Below are 27069 nucleotides of genomic sequence, written 5' to 3' on the forward strand. Positions count from 1 at the left end.
AATAACTGGTAACCATGTAACATGTTAGTTTTTTAAAAATTAATAAACTATAGCAATACCATACTCAAATTAAAGATAGTAAAATGCTTGTTTTTATGGTGTAATCTTTTAGAAAAAATATTAACGTGTGAAAAAGTTACGGTCGTTTAAATGTCGTGGGATAATTGGTTAATAATTAGGAGGGAAATGTGTAACTATTTAACAAATTAATAAAACTTGATTGAAGTTGAAGGACCATTATTATATCTTACTTTTGAATATGCAAATACTATTTTACCCATACATTCTTAAAAATCCGTCATTCCTATATTATATATAGTATAGATATAGATATAGATATAGATAAAAGAAGATTGAGCAAACCCACCAAAGTTACATGTTTTAATAAAATCGACACTTTTGAAGATGTATTAAACGTCATAAAATATATGTGGTGGATATTAAAATCTACTTGTTAGTGTCACTTGAAACTACATTTGTTATATAAAAGTTTTAAATGGTAAGTTATGAAAATTGGCTTGTTAAAAAATATGAGATGTATAATTAAGCTGTAATGCTTACAATAATAATACACGTAAATTTTTGTAAAATTTGCTTTTACACAAACCAATTAACTTTAACTTGTCAATTTATAATATAAAAACTACCGGTAATGATATAAAAGCGGATCCAAAAAGTTTAAAAAATATAACATAAAAATGCAGTCTGAAATTATAACAAACAAAAAACATTGTCAAATGAAATGCAACTTATTCGATAATCAAATACTGTGACCATGAGCAAATCTTGACCCCATCAATGGGTTCTTGATTATTACACTCACCCCATACCCTAACACATGGTTGAGCCATTTGTCTATTCTCATTGTCGAGCAGCTCGAGCAATTTCTTTGATACCAAGGACTGTTCGAGTCACCATATCATTTATCGACTTGATGGCTTCCAGTGTGAGGTCTGAGCTAGCTATACCTTGGTGTAATATTTGGTACCCAATAGTCACCATGGATCCACGCTTGCCACTTGGTGCACCTGCACCGCCTTCACCATAGCCTGGGACAATACTTAACTCTGATGGCAAGAGAGCCACCGAAGAAGTGTCTTCGCCCCTTATCACCATAGACACTGTCTGGGAAACCACAGTTGCATAAACAATAAGTGACCCCGTCATGTCACTCGTAGTCTCCTGCAGCACCATAATTTGATTGTCTTTTGTATATGTCTTTACATGCAAAATAAATAAATAAATAATTAGAAAACAAGCATTTAATTATTTAAGACTAATATATACACATACAAAGTAACTATGTAAACTTACATTTGAATGTAAAATTGAGATGCAATTAGGATTGCTCTCATCTTCGCTCATTGGAAAATCGATCATGTTTTCGGTAGCGATCCTATGGTATATCACATCCCATAGACTCCTCAAGTCTTTTGTAAGCAACAAACCATACAAGTGTTGATAATTTGCTGGTATCCAGACCGAATATGTTGCACTCATGACTATTCCAAATGCTTCTCCAAAACCACTTATGCACTTGCGTGCCATGATCCTTGGTCTTCCCGGTGCATCCACAACCGACTCCCATTTTTGACCACCGGTCAAACAAACGCCAGCACAAAAGATACCTATCATGCGTCGTGCTAGCCTATTTAAGCTTATTTTCATATCTTCATACAAATCGGGGTGAAGGGTGGGTGAAGTGGCGGCGCTTAAGCCCTCGTAGTGCCGCAAAAGCGCACCAATCCATCTTTGTGCACCAAACCTGACGCCAGATCTAATTAACTGGCGATAATGATGGGAGACTGATTGCTCTTTGTATTCAACATGTTCGATCCATGTAACCTACACATATTGGTTAGAAGTAATTATATTATAGCTAGACATTATGCAATACGAAAATATATATACCATACCATTGAGAAACCGTTTGGTATATCACGTAGGATACACCCGGAAGGACACCTTCTTGTTAAGTTTCCTTCCAATCCATCATCGACAGACAAATCAGCCACAACCCACAGCCCCTCAGCTTGTTGTTTGGCGGACCGAATAAACTTAAAGACTCTAACCGGTACTAGAGGCGAAATGAGTTGAATTTCGGCATTCATCTGCATAACGTTTTAATTGTTTAGCATTTTCTTATCTAAAAACATTAACTTAGACAAAGGAGATAAAAAAGAATCCAAGAAGGCTTACAAGTTGGAGAGCACCATCTCTTGAACCTTCATTACCATTAGAAATCACTTCAATTGTAGAACAACTTCCGATCACGCTCGTAAACATTTCTCTCCATTGATTCTATAGCATATGATATCATGTTTTTGTGTAAGTTAATATAATTTTTGGTTCTCTCTGAAACTAACAAAAGCAAAAAAAAAAAAAAAGTTACCGCATCAAGTAATGCTTCTACAAGTGTTGAACTACTCATCGGGACCACGCTGCTAGCTCTTGTAGCATCAGATACGAATCCACGTGGTTTTCTGCCAAGGCAAGGAAGAAAAGCCTTTCCATATTCTTCAAAATGAAGGGTTTCTCCTCCACCTTCCACATTTCTATTCCATAATGGTGAATCAACTAACCCAATCTTCAAGAGTTCTTCCACGGCCCTCGACGTTTGCCCAAGATATCCATTCCTTTGAATCGGTATGTTGATGCCCATTTGTACTTGAGCCTCCATTGGGTCTAAGGAACCATACACATAGGCTCCTCCTGCGAGTTCCAAGTTAGAACTTGTAAGTAATAGACTAATAGGACTAAAACATTATTAGTTCTCATTTGTGTAGGCAAAATATGAACAATTAAACACTTTTGTCAACTAAGTAAATGAAGGAGGTCGATATATACACTTGTATACCTTCTTGATCTTTCTTACTTGTCTCGCTATGATATGTGATATTGTTTGGCAATCGACTAGTGTCTAATGACTGCTGTTCCATTAATTGATTGAAGTGATTAGTTATTCTGCTAAGCTCCTCTCTCAATCGAGCATTTTCTATCTCGATATTGTGATCATGACATATGGGCATGTTCGGTATTGTTGCTTGCGCATCACATCTGATGCAAAGTGCGTTCTTTGCAACTTCTTGCAAGGATAAAAGCTCAAGCTTCATTTGCTTGTTCTGCTTCCTTAGAGTCGAATTTTCATGGCGCTCCGTTTGAGCCTACACAAATGTAATTAATGATTTATAATACCAATGAATTAGTTGTCATCAAAATAACAGTGGTTCTGGAATTTTTAGACAAAATCAAGTTAAGCATTACAATATATACATATAAACTTGAATTTTTAATTATAGAATTACCAAGTGATCAACTATACACACACCATCTGACATCTTATATAGAGGTCACACCATTTCAGCTGGCGTCCACTTCCATATAGAGGTTTGATAGCTGTTTTGACCAAAGTTTGGTTGTCTATGGTCAGAACGGCCGCTTGAATGTTCCTCAGACATCCATTATGACTATCACTAATAATGTTCAAAGTTTGACTTTGTTGTTCAAAACAACCATATCATACTAGCGTTTTGTGGACAACTGTTTGATGGTGTAAAATCAGATGAGGGTAGTGTAACTATAGCATGACGCTATTATCGGATATTACCTTCAATTGAGTTCTTTTATTCTGGAACCAAAATTTAACCTTTTTTACATCGATGCCGAGTTTTCTTCCAATTGCAGCCCTTTCTTTCTCGTCAGGGTGAGCATTCTTCTTGAAGTATCTGTTATCACAAAACAAAATATAACCAAGGAACAATATACACATGCATGCATGAATGCGAAATATTGTTCAATAACCAAAAGGTGAGTATTACTTTTCAAGTTCTTCAGTTTGAGATGGTGTATGACGAGTATATTGTGCCCTTCTTGAACTCGAAGACTGGATTTCTTGTTCGTCACTAGACGCTTCAAAATTCTCGTTTAAGTCGGATGGTGTTGCTGGTATTTCTTCCCTAGCCCTTTGATTATCATTTCTTTCAGCTCTTTTCCGTGAAAAGTTAGATCCTTCAAATCATACCATTTTTCGCTTTCGTCTGCAAAATCAAGAATCAAAATGCATTTAAAATCCATAAATAACTCTACAATAAAAGCTTCGCAAAAGGAAGATATATATGTAAACAGACAATGAAGATTAGTACATCAAAGTATATGATGAATATATATGTAATAGATATAGATATATCTTTGGCATATATTATAGAATATTATTAGTTTGATTGTACGTAATCTTATCTCCAATTATAGAGATATCCTTGTAACAATTATATATTGGTTTGAATGAGAATGACGGCAGCAAGTTTTCTCAAATAATTCCTCTATCATGATATCAATAGCCTAACCCTAGTCGTCTCATCTTCTTCACGGCTTCTCTCATTCGATCCTCTGCTTCATTCCATCATCTTCTCATCACTAATACTCATGGAAACCAAACTACACCCCGCTCTTACTGTCACTAATATCAAAAATTTTGTACCGATAACTCTAGAATCTGAATCTGGTCCCTATACGACATGGTCAGAATTGTTCAAAATTCATTGTCGAGCTTTTCTGGTTTATGACCATCTAACCTCCCCCACACCACAGACACAATCATCTTCAACAAAAACCAAGGATGCCGACCCGAAAACACCACCGGCGCTTGACTCTTGGGAACGGATTGATGCCATAGTCCTTCAATGGCACCATCTCACGTGATCTGTTAAATACCATCCTAAAGAAAGATACAACAGCCCATGATGCCCTTGCCGACCTTTTCAATGATAGCAAAGCTACTCGAGCTATCTATCTTAAAACCAAGTTTGTCAACACCAGGCTCGAAAACTTTCCAAACATGCATGCATATTGCCAAGAACTCAAGGTCCTGGCAGATCAGTTAGCCAATGTTGATGCTCCGGTTATCGACAGCGATCTGGTCATTCAGTTGGTTACTGGCCTCAATGAACAGTACGAAGGCATAGGCGCAATAATCCAAAACACCGAACCGCTTCCTTCTTTCCATGCAGCTCGGTCGAAGGTTACTATGGAAGAACAAAAGAAAAGTCACCAAGCCGCGCTAGCCGCCTCGTCTACTGGAACAGCCCTACATGCTACAACTACAAAACCAAATCAATCTGCACCTTCCGAATACAGGTCTGACTCTTCCTCTGAACGGGGTCGCTGTCGCGGTCGGTTTCGTGGACATGGACGTGGAAGATCTTCTTGGGGTCGTGGCCGTGGGTCTGGGCACAACAGCAATCAGTTCTCACAAACTCCAAACAATATTGGATACAATGGCTTCTATCAATCTAGGCCACAACAGTACAACCACACAAACAACTGGGCCTCTCAAACTCCCTGGATGCCTCAGCCCAATCAGTTTCCTCAAAATTCACGGCCTAACCCACCCTGCCCCTACCCAACTCAACCACGGCCCAACTCAAATTAGAACACTAATGGAATACTTGGGCCAAGGCCCAATCAAGCGTTCACAGCCGCGTATGCTCCAACCAATATCGTCCCTCAACCCGCCGGATCAATGGCATATGGACAACGGGCTTACCTCTCACATGACGAATAACCCGGGTAATTTTCAATCTTTTTTTAATAATGGCGTTTTACATAATATCATTGTCGGTGATGGCACCACCATTCCGGTAAATGGACACGGACACCAACACTTACCCCCTCCTTACCCTCTCCTTAAATAAAAAAACGTCCTATATGCCCCAAAATTAATTAAAAATCTTATTTCTGTCCATCGCCTCACAACTGACAATTGGATTTCTATCGAATTTGATCATTTTGGTTTTCTTGTGAAGGATTTCAAGACCCGGATCCCTATCCTTCGATGCAACAGCAGCGGTGATCTTATCCACTTCTTCCACCGGAGTCTACCCAGTACACTTCTCCATCCACCTTTGCAGCTATTTCAAACTAGCTTTGGCATCAACGTCTGGGCCACCCCGGACCTACTTTATTAAACTTTTTGAGACGTTCCAATGTTATTTCATTTAATAAGATTAATAAACATGTGTGTGAATCTTGTGTTTTGGGGAAAAGTATTAAACAACCTTTTATGCTTTCTTTAAATCGTACTTTTTTACCATTTGATATTATTCATAGCGATCTTTGGACGTCTCCAATTGTCAGTACTGGCGGACACCGTTATTATATTCTTTTCTTGGACAACCACACAGACTTTTTATGGACATATCCTTTGGCCAAAAAGTCGCACGTCCATGCCACATTTTCTACCTTTTCCAAACAAATAGAAACCCAATTTGAACGAAAAATTAAAAACTTACAATGTGATAATGGCATCGAATACATAAACTCTTCCTTCAAACAATTATGTGATCTCAATGGCATGATATTTCGCTTATCATGCCCCCACACATCCTCTCCAAATGGGAAAGCGGAACGCAAAATCCGCTCCATTAATAATATTATTCGCACTCTTCTTGCGCATGCCTCGCTTCCATCTAATTTTTGGCATCACGCTCTCGAGACGGCCACTTACATTCTCAACATCCTTCCTAATAAAAATCACAATTTCAAAACACCTACCGAACTCCTATATAACCGGTATCCAACATATGACCATCTTCGCGTTTTTGGTTCATTATGTTATCCCCTGCATCCATCTTCACTCATTCATAAACTCGTTCATCGATCTCATCCATGTGTATTTTTGGGGTATCCACCAAAACATCGAGGATATAAATGCCTTGACCTTAACACACACCAAATTACCATATCTCGTCATGTGGTTTTTGACGAAACTGTTTATCCTTTTGCCACCAACCCAACCCAGCCTCAACTCTCCCTCTCAGATTCCTATGACTTCCTTAACACCCCACCCCATCCTCATCTTTGGACTCAATTCTCCGATACAAAATCTTCCACCCCTGCCCCACCTACACAAAGTCAACACAATTCCCCTATATCTACTACAACAATTCCTACACCTAACTCCACACATCCGACACTAAATACACCTCCCATTCCCTTAAATTCCACACCACATTCCACTCCCAACCCACCCATCTCGGCTCAACCTACATCTACAGCCCACCCATCTTCTCATGAACTCACATTTCCAATGTCTCCTACCCCACTTCCACACTCACTGCCCCATCCAACAACTCCCTTGCCCACTGTAGCTTCCCAACACTCCCCTCTCATAAATTCAACAGTAACCCCACCACCACCTCCTCCCACTCGTACCATGCGCACACGTGGCATGGACGGAACCACTAAACCAAAGAAATTCCTTAATCTATCTAGCACCACAATTGCTCCTATTCCCAAAAACCCATCCCACGCCTTGTCTACCCCGGAATGGCATAATGCCATGAATGATGAGTACAGGGCACTTATTAAAAATGAGACTTGGGAGTTAGTTCCTCGTCACCCACAAATGAATGTAATCCAAAGTATTTGGTTGTTTATGCATAAATTTCACTCTAATGGCACCTTAGAGCGGTATAAAGCACGGTTAGTTTATGATGGGCGATCTCAACAGGTTGGTATTGATTGTGGAGAGACATTCAGCCCCGTGGTGAAACCGGCTACGATTAGAACCGTCTTATCTATTGCCTTATCCAGATCTTGGACGGTACATCAACTTGATGTCATCAACGCGTTTTTGCATGGCAAACTAAATGAAACGGTCTACATGTATCAGCCTATGGGGTTTCGTAGCAAGACTCATCCGGATTATGTGTGTCGACTTAAAAAATCTTTATATGGACTTAAACAGGTATCAACGGTTCACGGACTGTGTTATACACTTGGGTTTTCAGCAAAGTCAATGTGATAATTCTTTGTTTATTCTACATTCTGGGCATCACACCGCGTATTTATTAATATATGTTGATGATATTCTTCTTACGTCATCTTCTGAGGTGCTTCGCCAACATTTGTTGTCAAGTTTGGCTGATGAATTCGCAATGAAAGATCTCGGGCAGCTAAGTTATTTTCTTGGAATTTTTGTCACTCGAACCGGGGATACTATGTTTTTATCTCAAACTTCCTATGCCCTTGACATCATTAAACGCGCTGGAATGCAAACATGCAAACCCGCACCAACTCCAGTTGATACAAATGGTAAACTTGGTGCTGATTCGGGTACCCCATTTGAGGACTCGACTCTCTATCGTAGCATGGCCGGCGCTTTACAATACCTCACCTTCACTCGACCCGACATTAGCTATGCTGTTCAACAGGTTTGCATGCACATGCATGCTCCTAGATCCACACATTGGGATGCTTTGAAACGCATCTTACGCTATATTCAAGGTACGACTATGTTTGGTCTCACTCTCGGCAAGTCCGATGCTCCATCATTGCTTGTTTATACAGATGCCGTCTGGGCGGGTTATCCTGACACCCGTCGATCTACGTCTGGGTATTGTGTTTACTATGGGCCTAATCTTATTTCATGGTCTTCCAAACGGCAACCGACTATATCCCGATCTAGCGCCGAAGCTGAATATCGAGGGGTTTCAAATGTGGTTGCTGAAATTTGTTGGCTTCGCAACTTGCTTCTAGAACTTCATCATCCATTAACTCGTGCTACACTTGTGTATTGTGATAACGTGAGTGCCATATATCTCTTCGGGAATCTTGTTAATCATCAGCGTACGAAACACATTGAGCTCGACATCCATTTCGTCCGTAAACAGGTTCAGCGGGGTCAAGTTCGTATTCTTCATGTGCCGTCTTCATATCAGATTGTGGACATCTTCACTAAAGGTCTGCCTCGTGCTTTATTTGAAGATTTCCGATCCAGTCTTAGCATTCGGTTACCTCCTGCTTCGACTGCGGGGATGTAATAGATATAGAGATATCTTTGGCATATATTATAGAATATTATTAGTTTGATTGTACGTAATCTTATCTCCAATTATAGAGATATCCTTGTAACAATTATATATTAGTTTGAATGAGAATGACGGCAGCAAGGTTTCACAAATAATTCCTCTATCAATATGTGATATACAATATGGTTCTATATTATTATTTTTTTTACTTTTTCTGGAAAAAAAAGGAGAAATATAATTAAATCTTGGAAATTCGTTGAAATAATCTATGTTGGTGAAAACTGGAAATTTATATAATAAGTAATTCAGATATGATGATATTTTCTTTTTAAGTTATATATGGAACGGAAAAAAATACGTTTTCTTTCATTCAGTTAGAAAATCTGAAAATCAATAAAATAAGGCAATCCTTCGATACATATTATTTATTTCATTTCTATTGGTAACCAATTCCAAACAAATTATAATAAAAGCTCATTTGTAAACAATGGGTAAAAACTTTATAACCAACAACAAAAATATAACAAACAAATGTTTAACAAATTGTTTTTCGTATTTTTCGAGTTCGTTGATTTTAAAAACATATTCAAAACTTGAACTCGGATAAATTAGAGCTAACTGTATCAAGAAAAAAAATGCCAACGACATCTCATGCTTGAGACGCGAGAGGGTTAGTATTTTCTAAAATGGTACGTACCCATCATATAAATAAAAAAAGGGAAACAAATCGATATATTATATATAAAAAAATTATGTAATTCGATTTTCGAGTGGGTTAGAACAAAGCTCAAATTTCGTAATTCAATTTGAACAAAGAAATATGGATTCTGATTATATCTATGCCGGAATGGAAAACCACAAACAGAAGGGTTTTGATTTTTTGCGTTTGATTCAGAAAATTAACACGCATTGCAACATACAATAGGTAATTTTGCAACTTTAATACCATGACAAAAGGTTCCGACCGTAAAAATCATTTTCATCAAAACTGAAATCAAACTCGAACTCAAAAACTGTAACGAAAAATTTAATCTAAAGAAATATGATAACAAATAGAAAGGAAAACACATAAAAGGGTACATTATTACTTTTGATAGTAGTTAATTAATGAAGAAGCTTTCTTCTTGAATTCTTTTAACCAACAAGATGAATTTTCTAAGTGATCTGACAATGACAGGAAGAGTTATATATACACCATGGGAGAGGAAAAGAAAGAAACATTGATGTATCTTTAAGGGTGTATAAAGAAATATGTTGAAAATCTTTAATATTTTTCTATATATATAGCACAATTACATTTTTTCCTGCTATAAAGTAAAAAAAATAATAAATACTCATTCCGTTTTCATTATAAGTGTCACATTTTTTTTATCTGTTTCATTATAAGTGTCCACTGTCAAAATTTATTAGCCAATTTCTAAATTTACCCTTAAACACACACAACTAACATTAATAAATAATATTAATGGACCCACTTTTCAAGGCATTATTGTCATTTGGTAATGCCTTGAAAAGTTAGAACAAAGCTCAAATTTCGTAATTCAATTTGAACAAAGAAATATGGATTCTGATTATATCTATGCCGGAATGGAAAACCACAAACAGAAGGGTTTTGATTTTTTGCGTTTGATTCAGAAAATTAACACGCATTGCAACATACAATAGGTAATTTTGCAACTTTAATACCATGACAAAAGGTTCCGACCGTAAAAATCATTTTCATCAAAACTGAAATCAAACTCGAACTCAAAAACTGTAACGAAAAATTTAATCTAAAGAAATATGATAACAAATAGAAAGGAAAACACATAAAAGGGTACATTATTACTTTTGATAGTAGTTAATTAATGAAGAAGCTTTCTTCTTGAATTCTTTTAACCAACAAGATGAATTTTCTAAGTGATCTGACAATGACAGGAAGAGTTATATATACACCATGGGAGAGGAAAAGAAAGAAACATTGATGTATCTTTAAGGGTGTATAAAGAAATATGTTGAAAATCTTTAATATTTTTCTATATATATAGCACAATTACATTTTTTCCTGCTATAAAGTAAAAAAAATAATAAATACTCATTCCGTTTTCATTATAAGTGTCACATTTTTTTTATCTGTTTCATTATAAGTGTCCACTGTCAAAATTTATTAGCCAATTTCTAAATTTACCCTTAAACACACACAACTAACATTAATAAATAATATTAATGGACCCACTTTTCAAGGCATTATTGTCATTTGGTAATAAAAAAAAGTAATCATTCAATCCACCTTAAACTTTGTGTTTTTCAAACATAGACACTTATAATGGGACGAAGGGAGTAATAGAAATATTAATTTTCTTAGTATGAAACTACATCTCATTTAATCGAATCATTGAGTTCGACCCACCTAATTTGTTAAACATTACATGTAAAGCGAATCTCATAATTAGTTATCTTCATTTATGATTGGTTTATTGGATTTTAATAATCCATATTAAACAATATTGTCCGATAATAATCTCTATTTAGTTTGTCATTGCAGGTGGTCCCAAATTTAAAATAGTTACCCCAGTACACCCCCCCTGCCATAAAAAAGGACTTAACTTGCAATCACATTATACTTTTATCCGAATTTCAAACTAATGTGTTAGAGATTTTGATCAGAAGAAGGATACGAATCGATTGATATAAAACATAGCTCGAAAATGTGATCCAAACGACTCGATTTTTGTTAACTGTAAGTTCAAACACTCGAATTGAAACATTATTTCGTCGTTTCGGAGAACTGTTTTGAACAAAGTTTTTAATCAATCGAATCGTATCATCCTTCCGATCAAAAGCCCTAATACATTAGTATGAAAAAAGTATAACGTCGTTAAGTCTTTTTTGACGAGGGGCCAGGGGGTTATTAAATTTGGAAACGAGAGTAGTGATAAACTGGGTAGAGATTATTATCGCTAATACCAGTCAATATGAATTATTAAAATCAAATAAACTTTTATGACTCATAATTTATTGGTATACTAATACAGTGTTTTTTTATAAAAGTGTATATTCGAATATTTGCAAGGACTATATTTGAAGTATCTTAAAGTGAAAAAACTTTGCTCTTAAAAGAAAGTTATCTTCTTTTCAAGAAGTAAAATTACTTCTAACTTTATTTTTTGTAATATTAACTGTATTATCCAAGGGAGCACCGGACATGTCGTGGCAAGCTTCGAATCCATATGGTAACATCATCGTTACTTATGTACTCATACATGGCTTTAAACCCATGTGGTCACATAAACCCACATCCTTTTCCTTTTGAATTCAAACAGCCAAACTAAAAGACAATAAAAAGTTTTAGGTACTTGTAGGCAGTGACGGAACGCGATCAAGAAGTAAAACGAGCATATCCTGGGCTAAAAAATGAGTTACGGGACCCATAATATATGAATTTTGGGTTTCTCAACGAGAGGCCTCCAAATATGAGGTTTTCTTAGGTAGCGATCCGCGATGAGATGGGCATAAAAAACGGGGAAAATCGGGTTTTGATCTATATATTATAGTTTATGAACCCTAATTATTTATGAAGACTTCCAGCAGCTGTTAGGCATTTTTGGGGTGAATTCCAGGGCTACCAATAATCTCTTGATCAATCCTAATGGCCTTCCTCATCATAATTGAAGATCTATCGATGACGATGCTCGGCTAGTCTTCTCGAATCATATCTGGGATGTAAATTTTGTATTACTTTCAATTTTCTCATGTATAAAGAACACATACTTTGTAACTATTGATGATTAATCTATGAGTATTGATGTTTAATATTGATGTGCATTCAATCGGTTTTGGTTTACGTTGATCAGAACGATTAGTTTGTCGGTTGCTATAATAATTATTCATAGGATTGTTTTGATTAGTTGAATACAAAGAAGCATACAATTTCCCTTAGTTGAGTCACTGTGGCAGGGACAGTTTAATAACCAGTGTCGTGTGTTAGCAATTGTTGATGCCTAAGGTTTAGCTCGTTAATCCGTCTGTGTTAATCAGTAATAGTTAATCTGTTAGGTTGCATGAGATTACCGTTTGTTTGTATTCTTGAACCCCGTGTGTGATTTGCTTTTGTTAATCATTCTAAAAACCAAAGTATTTGCTTGTGTGATCAGCACTACACTTTATTACTTCATAATATTATAAATTGGTTGCACGTTACACTGACCACATATTCCTCGTGGCTAGACACCCTACTTACCCTAGCTTGCTTAGGTGACTAGGAACTAATTTTAATTGTTTTTTACTAGATAGCGATAGTCTAGCATCAAAATGGCTCCGTTGTCGGGGAGTTAGTGCGCTTAGTGTTTTCGTGTATTTGATTTCTTTGTTTAGGGAGTTTAGTAATTTTTAATTTTATTTTGGGATTTTATTTTATTTTTTCATTTTACGTGATGTGTGTTGTTTGTGCAGGTAACAAGTTTTTACACACCCGCCACTTGGGCAGACAGTCACCACTTATGGGCCAAAACCAAAACCCATCCCGAAACCCAAGCACGCAACCGTCACTATGAGCAATTATGGTGATTTTTGCTATTGTGAAGGCCCGTATCACTATAGGGATTGTCTAGTAGTTGCACAAAATCGGCGCGTTGCCATGGGCGAAGATATATGATGACATACTATGAAGATAAAGAGATTTTGTCATATTATTCATACTCTGAATAACACACATCACCAAATTATGATGAAGATTATCAATCAGAAATGGATGACCGATATGATCAAGAGCCGTATTATGCCAACTACGAATCGGAGATGCCCTATTCCTCAAGTTCCCAAGACACGGTGGAATCTAAACTTGACAAATTGATAAATATTATGGTTGAACATCATAAGGAAGCAGAGCAAGGAATTAAATCTCTTGAGGCTAAGTGGACCAATCAAAATAATGAAGAGATTATACATAATGAACCAGAATGGGATGAGGATGATTATGAATATCCTTATGAAGAAGATGATTATGAATATCCTCATTGTGACATCTGCCCGAATCCGACCCGACCCAGGTACCCGTTTTCTGATCCGATTCTTTTTATGATTTAAAATTTAATTATTTTCTTTTAAAACTTGACATTTAAAATATATATATTACTAATAATATTTTCCTTCCCGCCTCTTCCTCTCTCTTTCTTTCCTCCGTCCCGTCCCTCTTCTTCTCTCCGCCTTCTTTTCCCTCTTGTTGCCGTCCCGCCTCTTTCTCTCTCTTGTCGTCGTTCCACCCTTAAGCCTTGAACCCCCCCCCCCTCTTTGTTTGTCCTTTGTTTCTTCCCGCCTAAGGTTGTCTGCGCAGCTCCACGCGCCAGACTCCTTACAAGGAAGCCTGCGTGAAAACCATCTGTTGCTGCGATACGCGAGGCGAACTGTTCTCGCAGCGCGCTTAGAATTGTAGTTCTTCCCGCAGTGCGCTAAGGTTTGTTCTGTCTGCCTTCGCGCTCACGCGCTCGAGCCTTCTCGCGCTAAACCCTTTGAGTCTTCTTCTGTTTAATCCAGCCGTTTACTTTTGTGATGTCTTATCTTCTGTGCTGTTGACCTGACCTATCTTATGTCTGAAAAGTTACTTTCGGCGCAGCATGCGCACCAACCCCATTGGTTGACAGAAAAAGTGACTGACATTATCTTTTGAGATCTGTTTTTCCATGCTTGACCAGTACCTTTATCTGACCCTCCCATGCCTGTTTACTGTTACCTGTCAGCTTTTTCCTGTTCCCCTGCAGCTGCCGGCATATCTTTCCATATCTTTTGCTTTTGGAACCTTTTTGCTTTTGTTATCTTTTGCTTGATCCTGTTGAAGATCTTTTCCCCTTTTCTAGGGATTGTGTTCCCTAGGGTTTCCCTATAAATAATAATGCTATTTTCTTAACACTACACACACAAATACTTATTATCTTTCTCTTCCTTTGCTCTCTGCCGTTGTCCTCAGTCGCCTCCTCTCTCTGCCTTCGTCCTCTCTCCTGTTCTGCCCTGTTTTCCGGTAATCTATAATATATAATAATTTGTTTAAGTTACTTATTAATTATGCTAACTTATAATCAAGACTTAAAACCAATCGTTAAAACAATAATCTTATTTATAGGTTAACTTGTGCTTGTTTAAAGTTGGTTCTTGCTTTATCTTTCACCGCACCGTTTATCAAGTGAGTAATCTCGTATCTAATCCCTTTTTATTTTTAATGTTTTGGGATGTTCATGTGTTCGTACAAACTCGAGTCTTAAACTTGTTTATGAACTTTAGTCGCGCAGTATCCCATGTGTTGAGGACGTTTACTTGGCTGTTTATTTGTATGTGTGTATCATTAACCGCTTTGTTCGGCCTATTCCGAAGTTTCATGGATCCATTAGATGAACACGGGAGACCTATCGTTTACGGTTTTCTTTGTTTACACTTGCACAGATGTTTTCTTGTTTTTGTGCTCATTTGGGAGCACGGATTGAACTATGAACTATGATCTATTTAGGCTTGATCACAATCTGATTACACCCTTGTTAAACACCAGACATACACGTGTTGCGCGCAGATTTATTGTTATCTATGTATGGTATTAAACTTGATTTCTCACCAACACGCAAGTGTTTGACGTTTTATTTTAACACATGTTTAGGTTTGCTGTAGCTACATTTGGAGCTTGTGGACACGTAGGACGTTTTTACTTTTGGACCTAGATTAAAATGTATCAAGACAAGTTATTATTGTTCGAATATTTTGTCTTATAATATTTTGATTTATGTTGATTTATGTTATCTTGTGTTTACGTTGCGCGTGCGCGAATGAATATATTTATTAAATATTGACACCCAAATAGTGTCACGAGTAATGAAACAATATGTGGCGCCCAGATGTATAATCCGCCTTTGGTCGGGGTGTTACAGATTGGTATCAGAGCTCCGTGACTTTAGGATAGGTGGTTAGACGTAACGACCTAGATTACCTAAGAGTCCCTTCTCGCGCATGAGAAATATCTCATGTTTACGCGCTAATTGTTAATTACTCGTTATTTATAAATATGCTTGCGCAGACGCAGCGTATGGTTTTATGTTTTATTTCGCGATATTTCGATTATTGCTGAATTTCGATTTTTATTGGTTTTACTTACATATTCGTTTGTTGGGATTGAAAATCCGAAAAGTCATGGTGATACATGAATAGTTGATTTTCAAATTCCATTTACGATTATGTTCTGAGGTTGGAGACTTGAAAAGTCATGGTGATACATGAATTGTCAACCTCCAATACTCATTTTCTTGTATATTTTATAGAGGATTAAAAAGTCATGGTGATACATGAATCGTCAATCTCCAATACTCGTTTACTAGTCATTTTAAATTGAGAATTCGGAAAGTCATGGTGATACATGAATTGTCGATTCTCGATTCGAATTTGTTATCTGTATTAAGTTTGCATTCAAATTCATGTTTTACTTTAACTATCGAAACCAAGCTTTATAAGATTATACTTTGCGCTAAGATATTAACAAAACTAAAACTTTTATAGAATGCCTCCGCTATCAGCTCGTTATCAGAGGAGAGAAGCCGCGCGCAGACGATCGCAGCAACGTTCCCAGGAAATGGCCGCCGCAATAGCCCAAGCTTTGAGCCAAAACAATACCAACCCCTCCGGTTATAACATTAAGTCCTTTAATGCGGGTAACCCTCCGAAATTCACAGGGCTTGAAGGAGCCACCGTGATGCTCCAATGGCTCGAGAAGATTGAAAACACTTTCCTCCATACCCAATGCCCTCCAGACAGACGAACCCTATATGCCTCAAGTGTCCTGGAAGCAAGGGCGCTTACATGGTGGAATGGAGTAGCTCATGCGCGTGGCGCAGAGACTGCTTCCAGCATGCTCTGGGAGGAATTTAAGAATCTCTTGACGCGAGAATTCTGCCCTCCCAACGAAGTAAAGCGCCTGGAGGAAGAATTTTGGAACTTGAAGCAATACAGTGGCGAAGCGCGCGAGTACGCGACGCGCTTCCATGAACTAAGCCTGCTTGTCCCTCACCTTGTTACCCCTTCCCGCCGAGCCATCGAGAAATTCCTTGGGGGTCTCCCCATGGAAATTCAAGATTCTGTATGGGCCAGAAACCCAGCAACCCTCTCTGACGCCATCGAGTTGGCCGCTGTGCTCAGCGACAACCATGTCAGAGCAGGAACCCTGTTCCTGCGGGGAGCTGAGAAGACCAAACCCACCAAGACTGCCCCTGAACCAACAGAAACCAAACCAGAACCCTCAAACCATAACAACCCGAAGCGTAGGCGCAGACAAGTTTACGCGCTTAGCAGCCCACCCATTGTCCAGCAGCCCTACCTACCGCCAGTTTACGCGCCTACCCCACTGTCAGCCTACCCAACACCTCCTGTAGTCCACAACTATGCCTTAACCAATCCCGCACTCCCTGCCCCGCCAACTAAGAAACCTTACACAGGAACCCAACCCTTTTGCCCAACCTGTAGACTTCACCACCCACCTCAAGTTCCGTGTCGACAATGTAACCGATGTGGCCGCGCTGGTCACATGGCGGAAAACTGTAGAGTTCTTCCCGCCAACCCAATCGCACAAACACCACCAACCTACCCGCAAAACCCTCAACCAACTTACCTTAATCCACGACCCAGGTCGTGCTTTAACTGCGGTGATCCCAGTCATTTCCGGAACGCGTGCCCAAGGCTACAAGTGCAAATCACACAAGCGAATCCGATGAACCAAATCTCGAACCAAGTGACGCGCGGACGAGCTTTTAACATAACCGCGCACCAAGCGCAAGCGAATAATGACGTAGTTAATGGTACATTTTTGCTTAACGGACATTATGCTTCCGTACTTTTTGATACTGGCGCCGATAGAAGTTTTATTTCCCGCGCGTTTGAGCAGAAGCTTGCGCGACTGCGCGATAACTTAAAAGAAAATTTTTCAGTTGAATTGGCTAATGGTGAAACTGTTTTAATTAACTCCGTGATTAAGGATTGCACGCTTAACCTTAACGAAAACGATTTTCTAATCGACCTCATCCCCATGCCTCTTGGAAGTTTCGATGTTATCATTGGTATGGACTGGCTCTCGAATAATCACGCCGAAGTTATTTGCGCCAAGAAGTTGATTCGCATTCCTCGAGAAAACGGTGATCTTCACATCTACGGCGAGAAACCCTCCAGTGGTCTTAAGCTTATGTCTTGCGCCGAAGCCCAAAGACTCATGCGGAAGAAGTGTATTGCATTTTTAGCCCATGTGGTTAAACCCGATGAAGGAAAGAAGAAACTTCGCGAAATCCCTATTGTGCGTGACTTCCCTGAAGTTTTTCCCGATGATCTTTCTGGTATCCCTCCCGCTCGTGAAGTCGAGTTTCGTGTTGATCTTGTCCCTGGTGCTTCCCCCGTAGCCAAATCTCCTTATCGTCTTGCACCCGCTGAAATGCAAGAATTGGCAAGTCAACTTCAAGAGTTGACCGCTAAAGGATTCATTCGCCCTAGCTCTTCGCCCTGGGGTGCTCCGGTGTTGTTCGTTAAAAAGAAAGATGGTACGTTTCGCATGTGTATCGATTACCGCGAGTTGAACAAACTCACCATTAAGAACCGGTATCCCTTACCGCGCATTGACGACCTCTTTGATCAACTCCAAGGTGCCTCTTGTTTCTCCAAGATCGATCTCCACTCTGGCTATCACCAGTTGCGCATCCGCGATGAAGATATTCCCAAGACTGCTTTTCGTACTCGTTATGGCCACTTTGAATTCTTGGTCATGTCCTTCGGTTTAACCAACGCACCCGCCGTTTTCATGGATCTAATGAATCGGGTGTGTAGACCTTTCTTGGATAAATTCGTGATTGTGTTTATCGATGACGTTCTGATTTATTCCAAAACCAAGGCCGAGCATGAGCAACATCTTCGGTTGGTATTGCAAAAGCTTAGAGCTGAGCAGCTCTTTGCCAAGCTCTCCAAGTGTGAATTCTGGTCTGATGAAGTACAGTTCCTTGGCCATATTGTGAACAAGATGGGTATTCATGTCGACCCATCCAAAATTGAAGCAATCAAGAACTGGATTACACCGACCACTCCTACCGAAATCCGTTCCTTCTTGGGCTTAGCTGGTTACTACCGGCGATTTATTTCGAACTTCTCAAAGATCGCATTGCCTTTAACAGCTCTGACGCACAAAGGTAAACCGTATATTTGGGGCTCGAAGCAAGAAGAAGCCTTTCTGACGCTCAAGCGTTTGTTGTGTGAAGCTCCTGTCCTTGCGCTACCTGAGGGTAATGAAGATTTTGTCGTGTATTGCGATGCATCCAACCAAGGTCTCGGTTGTGTTCTTATGCAACGAGGCAAGGTTATCGCTTACGCATCAAGGCAACTCAAGGTTCATGAAAAGAATTATACAACTCACGACCTCGAACTAGGCGCAGTTGTATTTGCCTTGAAGATCTGGAGACACTACATTTATGGTACTAAGTGTATCCTCTACACCGACCATAAAAGCCTTCAGCACATTTTTGATCAAAAGGAACTTAACATGAGACAACGCCGATGGAACGAACTCATCAGCGATTACGATTGTGAGATCCGGTATCATCCTGGTAAGGCTAATGTGGTAGCCGATGCGCTCAGCCGCAAACCCTGCCAGCTTAACTGTATCTTGCCGCGCACGCAGCTTCACTTCGCACCGATCCAAAGCAACCTTGAATCGCGCATTCGTGACGCGCAGCGCGCATCCATCAGTAATGGTAACCTTCGCGCCGAGTTAGCGTGTGGCGCGGAAGCTCACTTTGTCCCTAATCTGAGTGGAATTCTCTGCTATCTCAATCGCATCTGGATTCCCTTCGATGAGAATCTTCGCGCTGATATCCTGAGTGAAGCGCATAAATCTCGGTATTCTATTCATCCCGGCGCTGATAAAATGTACAAAGATTTGCGCATTACTTATTGGTGGCCCGGTATGAAAAAGGATATTGCTGTGTTCGTAGCTAAATGCCTAACTTGTTCTAAGGTAAAAGCTGAACATCAACGCCCATCTGGTTTGCTCGAACAACCAGAAATTCCTGCGTGGAAATGGGAATGTATAGCGATGGACTTCATTACCAAGTTACCTTTGACAGCAAGCAAACATGATAGCATTTGGGTAATAGTGGATCGTTTGACTAAGTCTGCTCACTTTCTGCCCATTCGTGAAAACTACCGTGTTGAGCAACTCGCGCAGCTTTATGTCAAAGAGATTGTCTGCCGTCATGGTACTCCTTTGAGCATCATATCCGATCGCGATGGCCGTTTTATATCCCGCTTTTGGAAATCTCTCCAATCTGCGCTAGGAACTCGCTTGGACATGAGTACTGCATATCATCCTCAGACTGACGGACAGTCTGAGCGAACCATCCAAACCCTTGAGGATATGCTTCGATCTTGTGTTCTTGATTTTGGAGGTAATTGGGATTCACACCTACCTCTGGTCGAGTTCTCTTATAATAACAGCTATCATTCCAGTATCGGTATGGCCCCATTTGAAGCACTTTACGGTCGTAAGTGCCGCTCCCCGATTTGTTGGAGCGAAGTGGGTGAAGCTCAAATCACAGGACCCGAACTAGTTCAAGAGACAACCGATAAAATCGCCAAGATCCGTGATCATCTGCTGACTGCCAGAAGCCGACAGAAGAGTTACGCAGATCGCAGGCGAAAGCCTCTCGAATTTCAAGTTGGTGATCTTGTTCTCCTCAAAGTGTCGCCCTGGAAAGGTGTTGTCCGCTTTGGGAAGAAAGGTAAGCTTGCTCCTCGTTATGTTGGTCCATTCAAGATTCTCGTGCGTGTGGGAAAAGTTGCCTACAAACTAGAAATGCCGCCCGCGCTCAGCAATGTACATCCAACGTTCCATGTATCCAATCTCAAGAAGTGTTTAGCCGACGAGAACCTTCACATTCCACTTGATGAAGTTCAAGTTGACGAATCCATGCATTTCGTTGAGAAGCCTGTTGAGATTATGGATCGCGAGGTTAAGCAAACCAAGCGCAGTCGCATCCCTATTGTTAAAATTCGCTGGGAGTCCAAGCGCGGAGCCGAGTTTACATGGGAAAGGGAAGATCAAATGAAGATCAAGTACCCGCACCTGTTCTCTGCGCAGCCTACTTCGAGATAAATTTCGGGACGAAATTTCTTAAAGTAGGGGAGACTGTGACATCTGCCCGAATCCGACCCGACCCAGGTACCCGTTTTCTGATCCGATTCTTTTTATGATTTAAAATTTAATTATTTTCTTTTAAAACTTGACATTTAAAATATATATTACTAATAATATTTTCCTTCCCGCCTCTTCCTCTCTCTTTCTTTCCGCCATCCCGTCCCTCTTCTTCTCTCCGCCTTCTTTTCCCTCTTGTTGCCGTCCCGCCTCTTTCTCTCTCTTGTCGTCGTTCCGCCCTTAAGCCTTGAACCCCCACCCCCCCCTCTTTGTTTGTCCTTTATTTCTTCCCGCCTAAGGTTGTCTGCGCAGCTCCACGCGCCAGACTCCTTACAAGGAAGCCTGCGTGAAGACCATCTGTTGCTGCGATACGCGAGGCGAACTGTTCTCGCAGCGCGCTTAGAATTGTAGTTCTTCCCGCAGTGCGCTAAGGTTTGTTCTGTCTGCCTTCGCGCTCACGCGCTCGAGCCTTCTCGCGCTAAACCCTTTGAGTCTTCTTCTGTTTAATCCAGCCGTTTACTTTTGTGATGTCTTATCTTCTGTGCTGTTGACCTGACCTATCTTATGTCTGAAAAGTTACTTTCGGCGCAGCATGCGCACCAACCCCATTGGTTGACAGAAAAAGTGACTGACATTATCTTTTGAGATCTGCTTTTCCATGCTTGACCAGTACCTTTATCTGACCCTCCCATGCCTGTTTACTGTTACCTGTCAGCTTTTTCCTGTTCCCCTGCAGCTGCCGGCATATCTTTCCATATCTTTTGCTTTTGGAACCTTTTTGCTTTTGTTATCTTTTGCTTGATCCTGTTGAAGATCTTTTCCCCTTTTCTAGGGATTGTGTTCCCTAGGGTTTCCCTATAAATAATAATGCTATTTTCTTAACACTACACACACAAATACTTATTATCTTTCTCTTCCTTTGCTCTCTGCCGTTGTCCTCAGTCGCCTCCTCTCTCTGCCTTCGTCCTCTCTCCTGTTCTGCCCTGTTTTCCGGTAATCTATAATATATAATAATTTGTTTAAGTTACTTATTAATTATGCTAACTTATAATCAAGACTTAAAACCAATCGTTAAAACAATAATCTTATTTATAGGTTAACTTGTGCTTGTTTAAAGTTGGTTCTTGCTTTATCTTTCACCGCACCGTTTATCAAGTGAGTAATCTCGTATCTAATCCCTTTTTATTTTTAATGTTTTGGGATGTTCATGTGTTCGTACAAACTCGAGTCTTAAACTTGTTTATGAACTTTAGTCGCGCAGTATCCCATGTGTTGAGGACGTTTACTTGGCTGTTTATTTGTATGTGTGTATCATTAACCGCTTTGTTCGGCCTATTCCGAAGTTTTCATGGATCCATTAGATGAACACGGGAGACCTATCGTTTACGGTTTTCTTTGTTTACACTTGCACAGATGTTTTCTTGTTTTTGTGCTCATTTGGGAGCACGGATTGAACTATGAACTATGATCTATTTAGGCTTGATCACAATCTGATTACACCCTTGTTAAACACCAGACATACACGTGTTGCGCGCAGATTTATTGTTATCTATGTATGGTATTAAACTTGATTTCTCACCAACACGCAAGTGTTTGACGTTTTATTTTAACACATGTTCAGGTTTGCTGTAGCTACATTTGGAGCTTGTGGACACGTAGGACGTTTTTACTTTTGGACCTAGATTAAAATGTATCAAGACAAGTTATTATTGTTCGAATATTTTGTCTTATAATATTTTGATTTATGTTGATTTATGTTATCTTGTGTTTACGTTGCGCGTGCGCGAATGAATATATTTATTAAATATTGACACCCAAATAGTGTCACGAGTAATGAAACAATATGTGGCGCCCCGATGTATAATCCGCCTTTGGTCGGGGTGTTACACTCATGGTGAAGGTGAGTATGAATATCCTCAATCGTTTGATGAAGAGCAACGAAATATTCTGCACTTTAAGCTCAATACCGTCATGAACGTGTTAATGGAACAAAAGAAATAGATGATGGAAAAGAAAAGAAATATGAGCTAAGACATGAAAGAATAGTGGCCTCGCTCAATATAAATATTGAGAAAAATGCTGAAATCAAACGAGACCAATAGGAGTTGGCTAGTGGTACTGTGTCTGATGGTGATGAAGAGAATGAGGTTGTTGATCTTCCAGAGCAAGAAAGTGAAAGTATGATTCGAGTAGAAGATTCAACTCCTTCAGAGTATGAAGAGCCCAAGGCTAGCCCATATGAATCCTATGCCTTCCCCAGTATTTATTATTCCAAACAAAAAGTGTGGTAAAGAATGACAAGAAAGTAAGCTTGCATGATATTGGGCAAATAATTAAGAAGCGACCTCACAATAATCATTCAAGTAGCATGCCAATCAGTGTAAAGTGGTTATGGACTTGGCATTTAAGCTACCGAGCGTATATTGGAAACTCGGTGGGTAAGTGTGCACTTCGACCACCGTGAGGAATTCAGGTATTGTCGAGCTGTAAACATCAATTCAGCGTTTACCGGGAGGAAACCCGAGGTTTGTAAGTATCTTTCCAATTTGTTTTCCTTTTAGTTATTGTCTACTGTATTTGATTTATTGTATATTTTGTTGTATTTGGAACTTTGTGGGTGTGGTTCTCTATAAACCCTCACGAGACCTCACTCGTCCACTCGGGGGGTTTAAAGGGCTTGTTGCATAGGCTAAATGCAATCGTGATTCCTACGAAAGTGAGTTATGTGACATTTGTCAATTTCGGGTCTCGATTGTATTCGTATTTATATTGTTTTATGTTGTAAACTGACCCGTTTTGTAAACCGAAACTCATGATATATAAAATATTGGATTTTTATGTTACTAAATCATTCCCATTTGTTCAATTTGAAAAACCCCTTTTACGAATTAGAAAACGCATTTAAAACGAGCAAATTATATCAAAAACGAACTTCCAGACGCATAACGAACCACACTAGACGAGCTGGACCAGCCCCCTAGGCACGCCGCGCCGCGCTGCTAGGGAAAGGGAGGCGATCGTGCGGTGCCTAGGTTGATCTGCACACATTTTTGGATTTTCCTTGTTGTTTTGTGCTTTGCTTGTTTGTTTAACCAATCTATTTTCATGCAAACATAAAAGAGAACCTTGCAAAGAAGCCTTGACCCTTACCCTATATATACACACCCATCTCCTTCATTTTTACACTTGTTCTCACTCCAAATTCTCTCTCAGTTCTTCATAGATTCAAGGTTGTTATTTATGTGTTCTTGAAGGTTTGACTTTCAAAAGTCAAACTGAGTTTAATCTTTCATTCTAATTAACTTATATTGTCTTACTAACACTTGAATATTTTGGTACAACATATATATAATGTAAACCCCTTGTTACCTTTGGTAGTTACTTATCCGGCTCCGGTTGGTTAAGTTCAGGCCTCGTAAGGCAAGGCTTCATGGAGGACTTCGTGTTCTTGATACACACACACACACACACATATATATATATATATATAACTTGTTTATACATATAAATCTTGCTTAACTTCTGCTCATTTTAGTTTGTTTATTATATTTACAAGTTCTTGGTTATTTGGGTATGTGGAAACCATCTATGAACTCGTTGTGAGATGGAAACCGAACCAAACCGAACTTTTGTTTAAAAGGGCTTTGTTGTTAACTTTTTGGTTGTAAAACTTAAGTTTTTTTTATTTGTACATTATTAAACAAGATCTATGATATTTGGGTATATGGAAACCATCTATGAACTTATTGTGAGATGGAAACCGAACCAAAAACCGAACTTTTGTTCAAAGACTTTATTGCTAACTTTTTGTTGTAAAACTCAAGTATCATCATTATAAATTATTATACAAGTTCTTTGATATTTGGGCATGTGGAAACCATCTATGAACTTGTTGTGAGATGGAAACTGAACCAAACCGAACTAAACCGATTTCACTCGCTTAAGACACACAAGTGTGTTTTTAGCTATAAAGACTTGTATATTTCTTTAAAAATAGTTTACAAACTGATTTTAATTATTTTTAAAAGTACTTGGAATTGTTGGATCCAACTTCATCTCATAACATAGTTTGGACCGACAAAACTGAACACTCGCTTAACGTGCGTCTTTAGTTCTAAAACAATAGAACTACATACTTGGTTAAGTCTTAATAAGTTTTATTGAGTTATCGCATAACATTCATTATTTTGGAAAATTGACTTTGGGTTTGACCAATTACTAAGACCCGAACCAACAACTCGAACACTCGTTAAAGACCCGTTTTAGTATCTTTATTCCGAAGAAACTTGCATTCTTGCATATTCACCCACCTTATTACTTAACATAGGTTAAGTAAATATTAAGGTTAGATACTTTAACCCGGTTTCGAGCAAACTTACATTTTAAAGGGTTATTATTATAAATTCTTAAATAGTTACATTTGAAACCTTAAACTTTAAATTGTTTACTTTTTTCAACATTTATTTTATTTAAGGATCTTCAAAACAACCTTTTAATCCAAGACTTTCTTTTATTTAGGCTTCGTACGTTAAACTCGTCGTTCCGGCAAATCTCCAAATTATCATCTTTCAAGTTTATTATTTGAACGTGAGTACTTTCATACCCCGTTTTTCCATCTTTTGTTTTGGGGTGACATTTCATACTTATTCAAATTAAATTGCTTTATACTTGAGTCTTAAACCACAAACGTTATTGTATAATTTACTTAAATAAATGCTCGATTTGGTGTTCTATGCTTATATGTTTATATGCTTATGTGCTTATCGCTTTTGGAAGGTTGATTCATAAATCCGTGATCTATCTGGTATTCTCTTATAGCACGGTGCTGTTAATGTATTCTTATTAACGACCTCATGAAATCCGAATCTATTTGGTATTATCTTATAGACGGTGCCGCTAATGTATTCTTGTTAGAGACCTCATATTAACCAAATTATTGCTATTTATTTGTTGTTTCGTATACAAGATTGTGGCTTTTCTTATTATATACATATATGCTCAAAACTATGAAATGCTCACCAACCTTTGTGTTGATAAACTTTATTTTATGAAATGTTACAGGTTTGCATTTAGGTTGATTATGGAGCTTGAAGAAAACGTCACAAATACCTTTAGGATATTAGCAAAAATGAACAATATTTGATTTGCTATGTTTTGTTATATTTTGTCATGACTATCTTATGAATATTATAATGTGACATTTTCGATGTTGTGAAATAAAATGGGTTTGTTAAATATTGTCGCTTTAAATAGTCTCATGCGCTTATGGGCAATCCGTTGCATGTTCCGCCGCATTTGGTCGGGGTGTGACAAGTTAGGTCTTTTAACATTTTTAATTAGTTGAACAAAATTTATTATGAACTTAATTAATTCAGCCAGGTAATTATTTTGATAAAATTAACAGAAAAATCAGTTTTACATAACTCTTAAAGTACCCATGTCTTACACTTGTAAGAAGATTGCTTCTACACGTCTCGAGATTTTGCAGATTCGGTTGTTCGATTGGTATTTGGATGAGACAAATGTTTACGAGCCGCATTTTTGCATTGCATTATCATTCATATCAGGTGATTTTAGTTTCATAATCTATTTTGTTATTTTTAATTTTGAGTGTTAGAAGTGTAATTGTATAATTGCTAGTATAACCATCACATTAGAGCCCCAGGTTTTCAATTATTAAACTATCAATTTCAACCCCGTCCCTCAAATGTTCATATTAAATATTTTATTGAGAACAATGTAAACCTCAAGTGTGGGCATGGGGGAATTTGAAAATTTTAGCCCGATAGTACCTCGAAGAGTGTTCGGAAACCAAAGTTATTAACTGTTAATTACCGTCATTAATGCCAAGTTATAGGTTTTTGGTCATGGTTGGTTTTTCAGCTTCTCGATAGTTTTACTCACAAATGTTTTCAAAAAGAGAAGTTGAAAATTGGGTTGTTTAGACGGGGATAACGAGTCAAGGGGGCGGGTATACTGTATACATGTTTCATATTGGCAGCCCATAATTCCAGACATATTGTGAGATAGCCACATATACTTAATACACATATTATATAATAAATATAAAACATGTCTTATCATTTATTGAGG

At 38.6% G+C, this 27069-nt stretch overlaps 2 protein-coding genes across 2 annotated transcripts; both read right to left on the minus strand.

The window, feature by feature from the left end:
* Positions 1–861: 861 nt before the first annotated feature.
* On the minus strand, positions 862–2680 carry LOC143599645 (homeobox-leucine zipper protein ROC5-like). Its single transcript, XM_077077553.1, has 5 exons — positions 2393–2680; positions 2200–2301; positions 1917–2111; positions 1315–1845; positions 862–1218 (listed from the first exon to the last, which is right to left on the minus strand). Exons 1-5 carry the CDS (start codon positions 2678–2680, stop codon positions 862–864), a joined length of 1473 nt encoding a protein of 490 aa, XP_076933668.1.
* Positions 2435–4670, minus strand: LOC143599642 (homeobox-leucine zipper protein ANTHOCYANINLESS 2-like). The gene is made up of 5 exons (XM_077077550.1): positions 4572–4670; positions 4478–4505; positions 3819–4008; positions 3608–3725; positions 2435–3164 (listed from the first exon to the last, which is right to left on the minus strand). Exons 1-5 carry the CDS (start codon positions 4668–4670, stop codon positions 2802–2804), a joined length of 798 nt encoding a protein of 265 aa, XP_076933665.1. The 3' UTR covers positions 2435–2801.
* Positions 4671–27069: the final 22399 nt, after the last annotated feature.

Source organism: Bidens hawaiensis, unplaced genomic scaffold, assembly GCF_021521415.1.
Source record: "Bidens hawaiensis isolate Kalapana, Puna unplaced genomic scaffold, B.hawaiensis_p1.1 tig00052460_1, whole genome shotgun sequence".
Lineage (NCBI taxonomy): Eukaryota > Viridiplantae > Streptophyta > Magnoliopsida > Asterales > Asteraceae > Bidens > Bidens hawaiensis.

What these genes read in the sequence shown, in the direction of transcription:
- LOC143599645 (XM_077077553.1), bottom strand. Translation starts at nt 2,680, where the DNA reads ATGGAGGCTCAAGTACAAATGGGCATCAACATACCGATTCAAAGGAAT. An exon ending in GAGATGGTGCTCTCCAACTT is followed by an intron (nt 2,112 to 2,199) that starts GTAAGCCTTCTT and finishes AACGTTATGCAG; the next exon opens with ATGAATGCCGAAATTCAACT. An exon ending in TACCAAACGGTTTCTCAATG is followed by an intron (nt 1,846 to 1,916) that starts GTATGGTATATA and finishes CAATATGTGTAG; the next exon opens with GTTACATGGATCGAACATGT.
- LOC143599642 (XM_077077550.1), bottom strand. Translation starts at nt 4,670, where the DNA reads ATGGCATCAATCCGTTCCCAAGAGTCAAGCGCCGGTGGTGTTTTCGGG. An exon ending in TTCAGATTCTAGAGTTATCG is followed by an intron (nt 4,009 to 4,477) that starts GTACAAAATTTT and finishes TATGATTTGAAG; the next exon opens with GATCTAACTTTTCACGGAAA. An exon ending in ATAAAAGAACTCAATTGAAG is followed by an intron (nt 3,165 to 3,607) that starts GTAATATCCGAT and finishes ACATTTGTGTAG; the next exon opens with GCTCAAACGGAGCGCCATGA.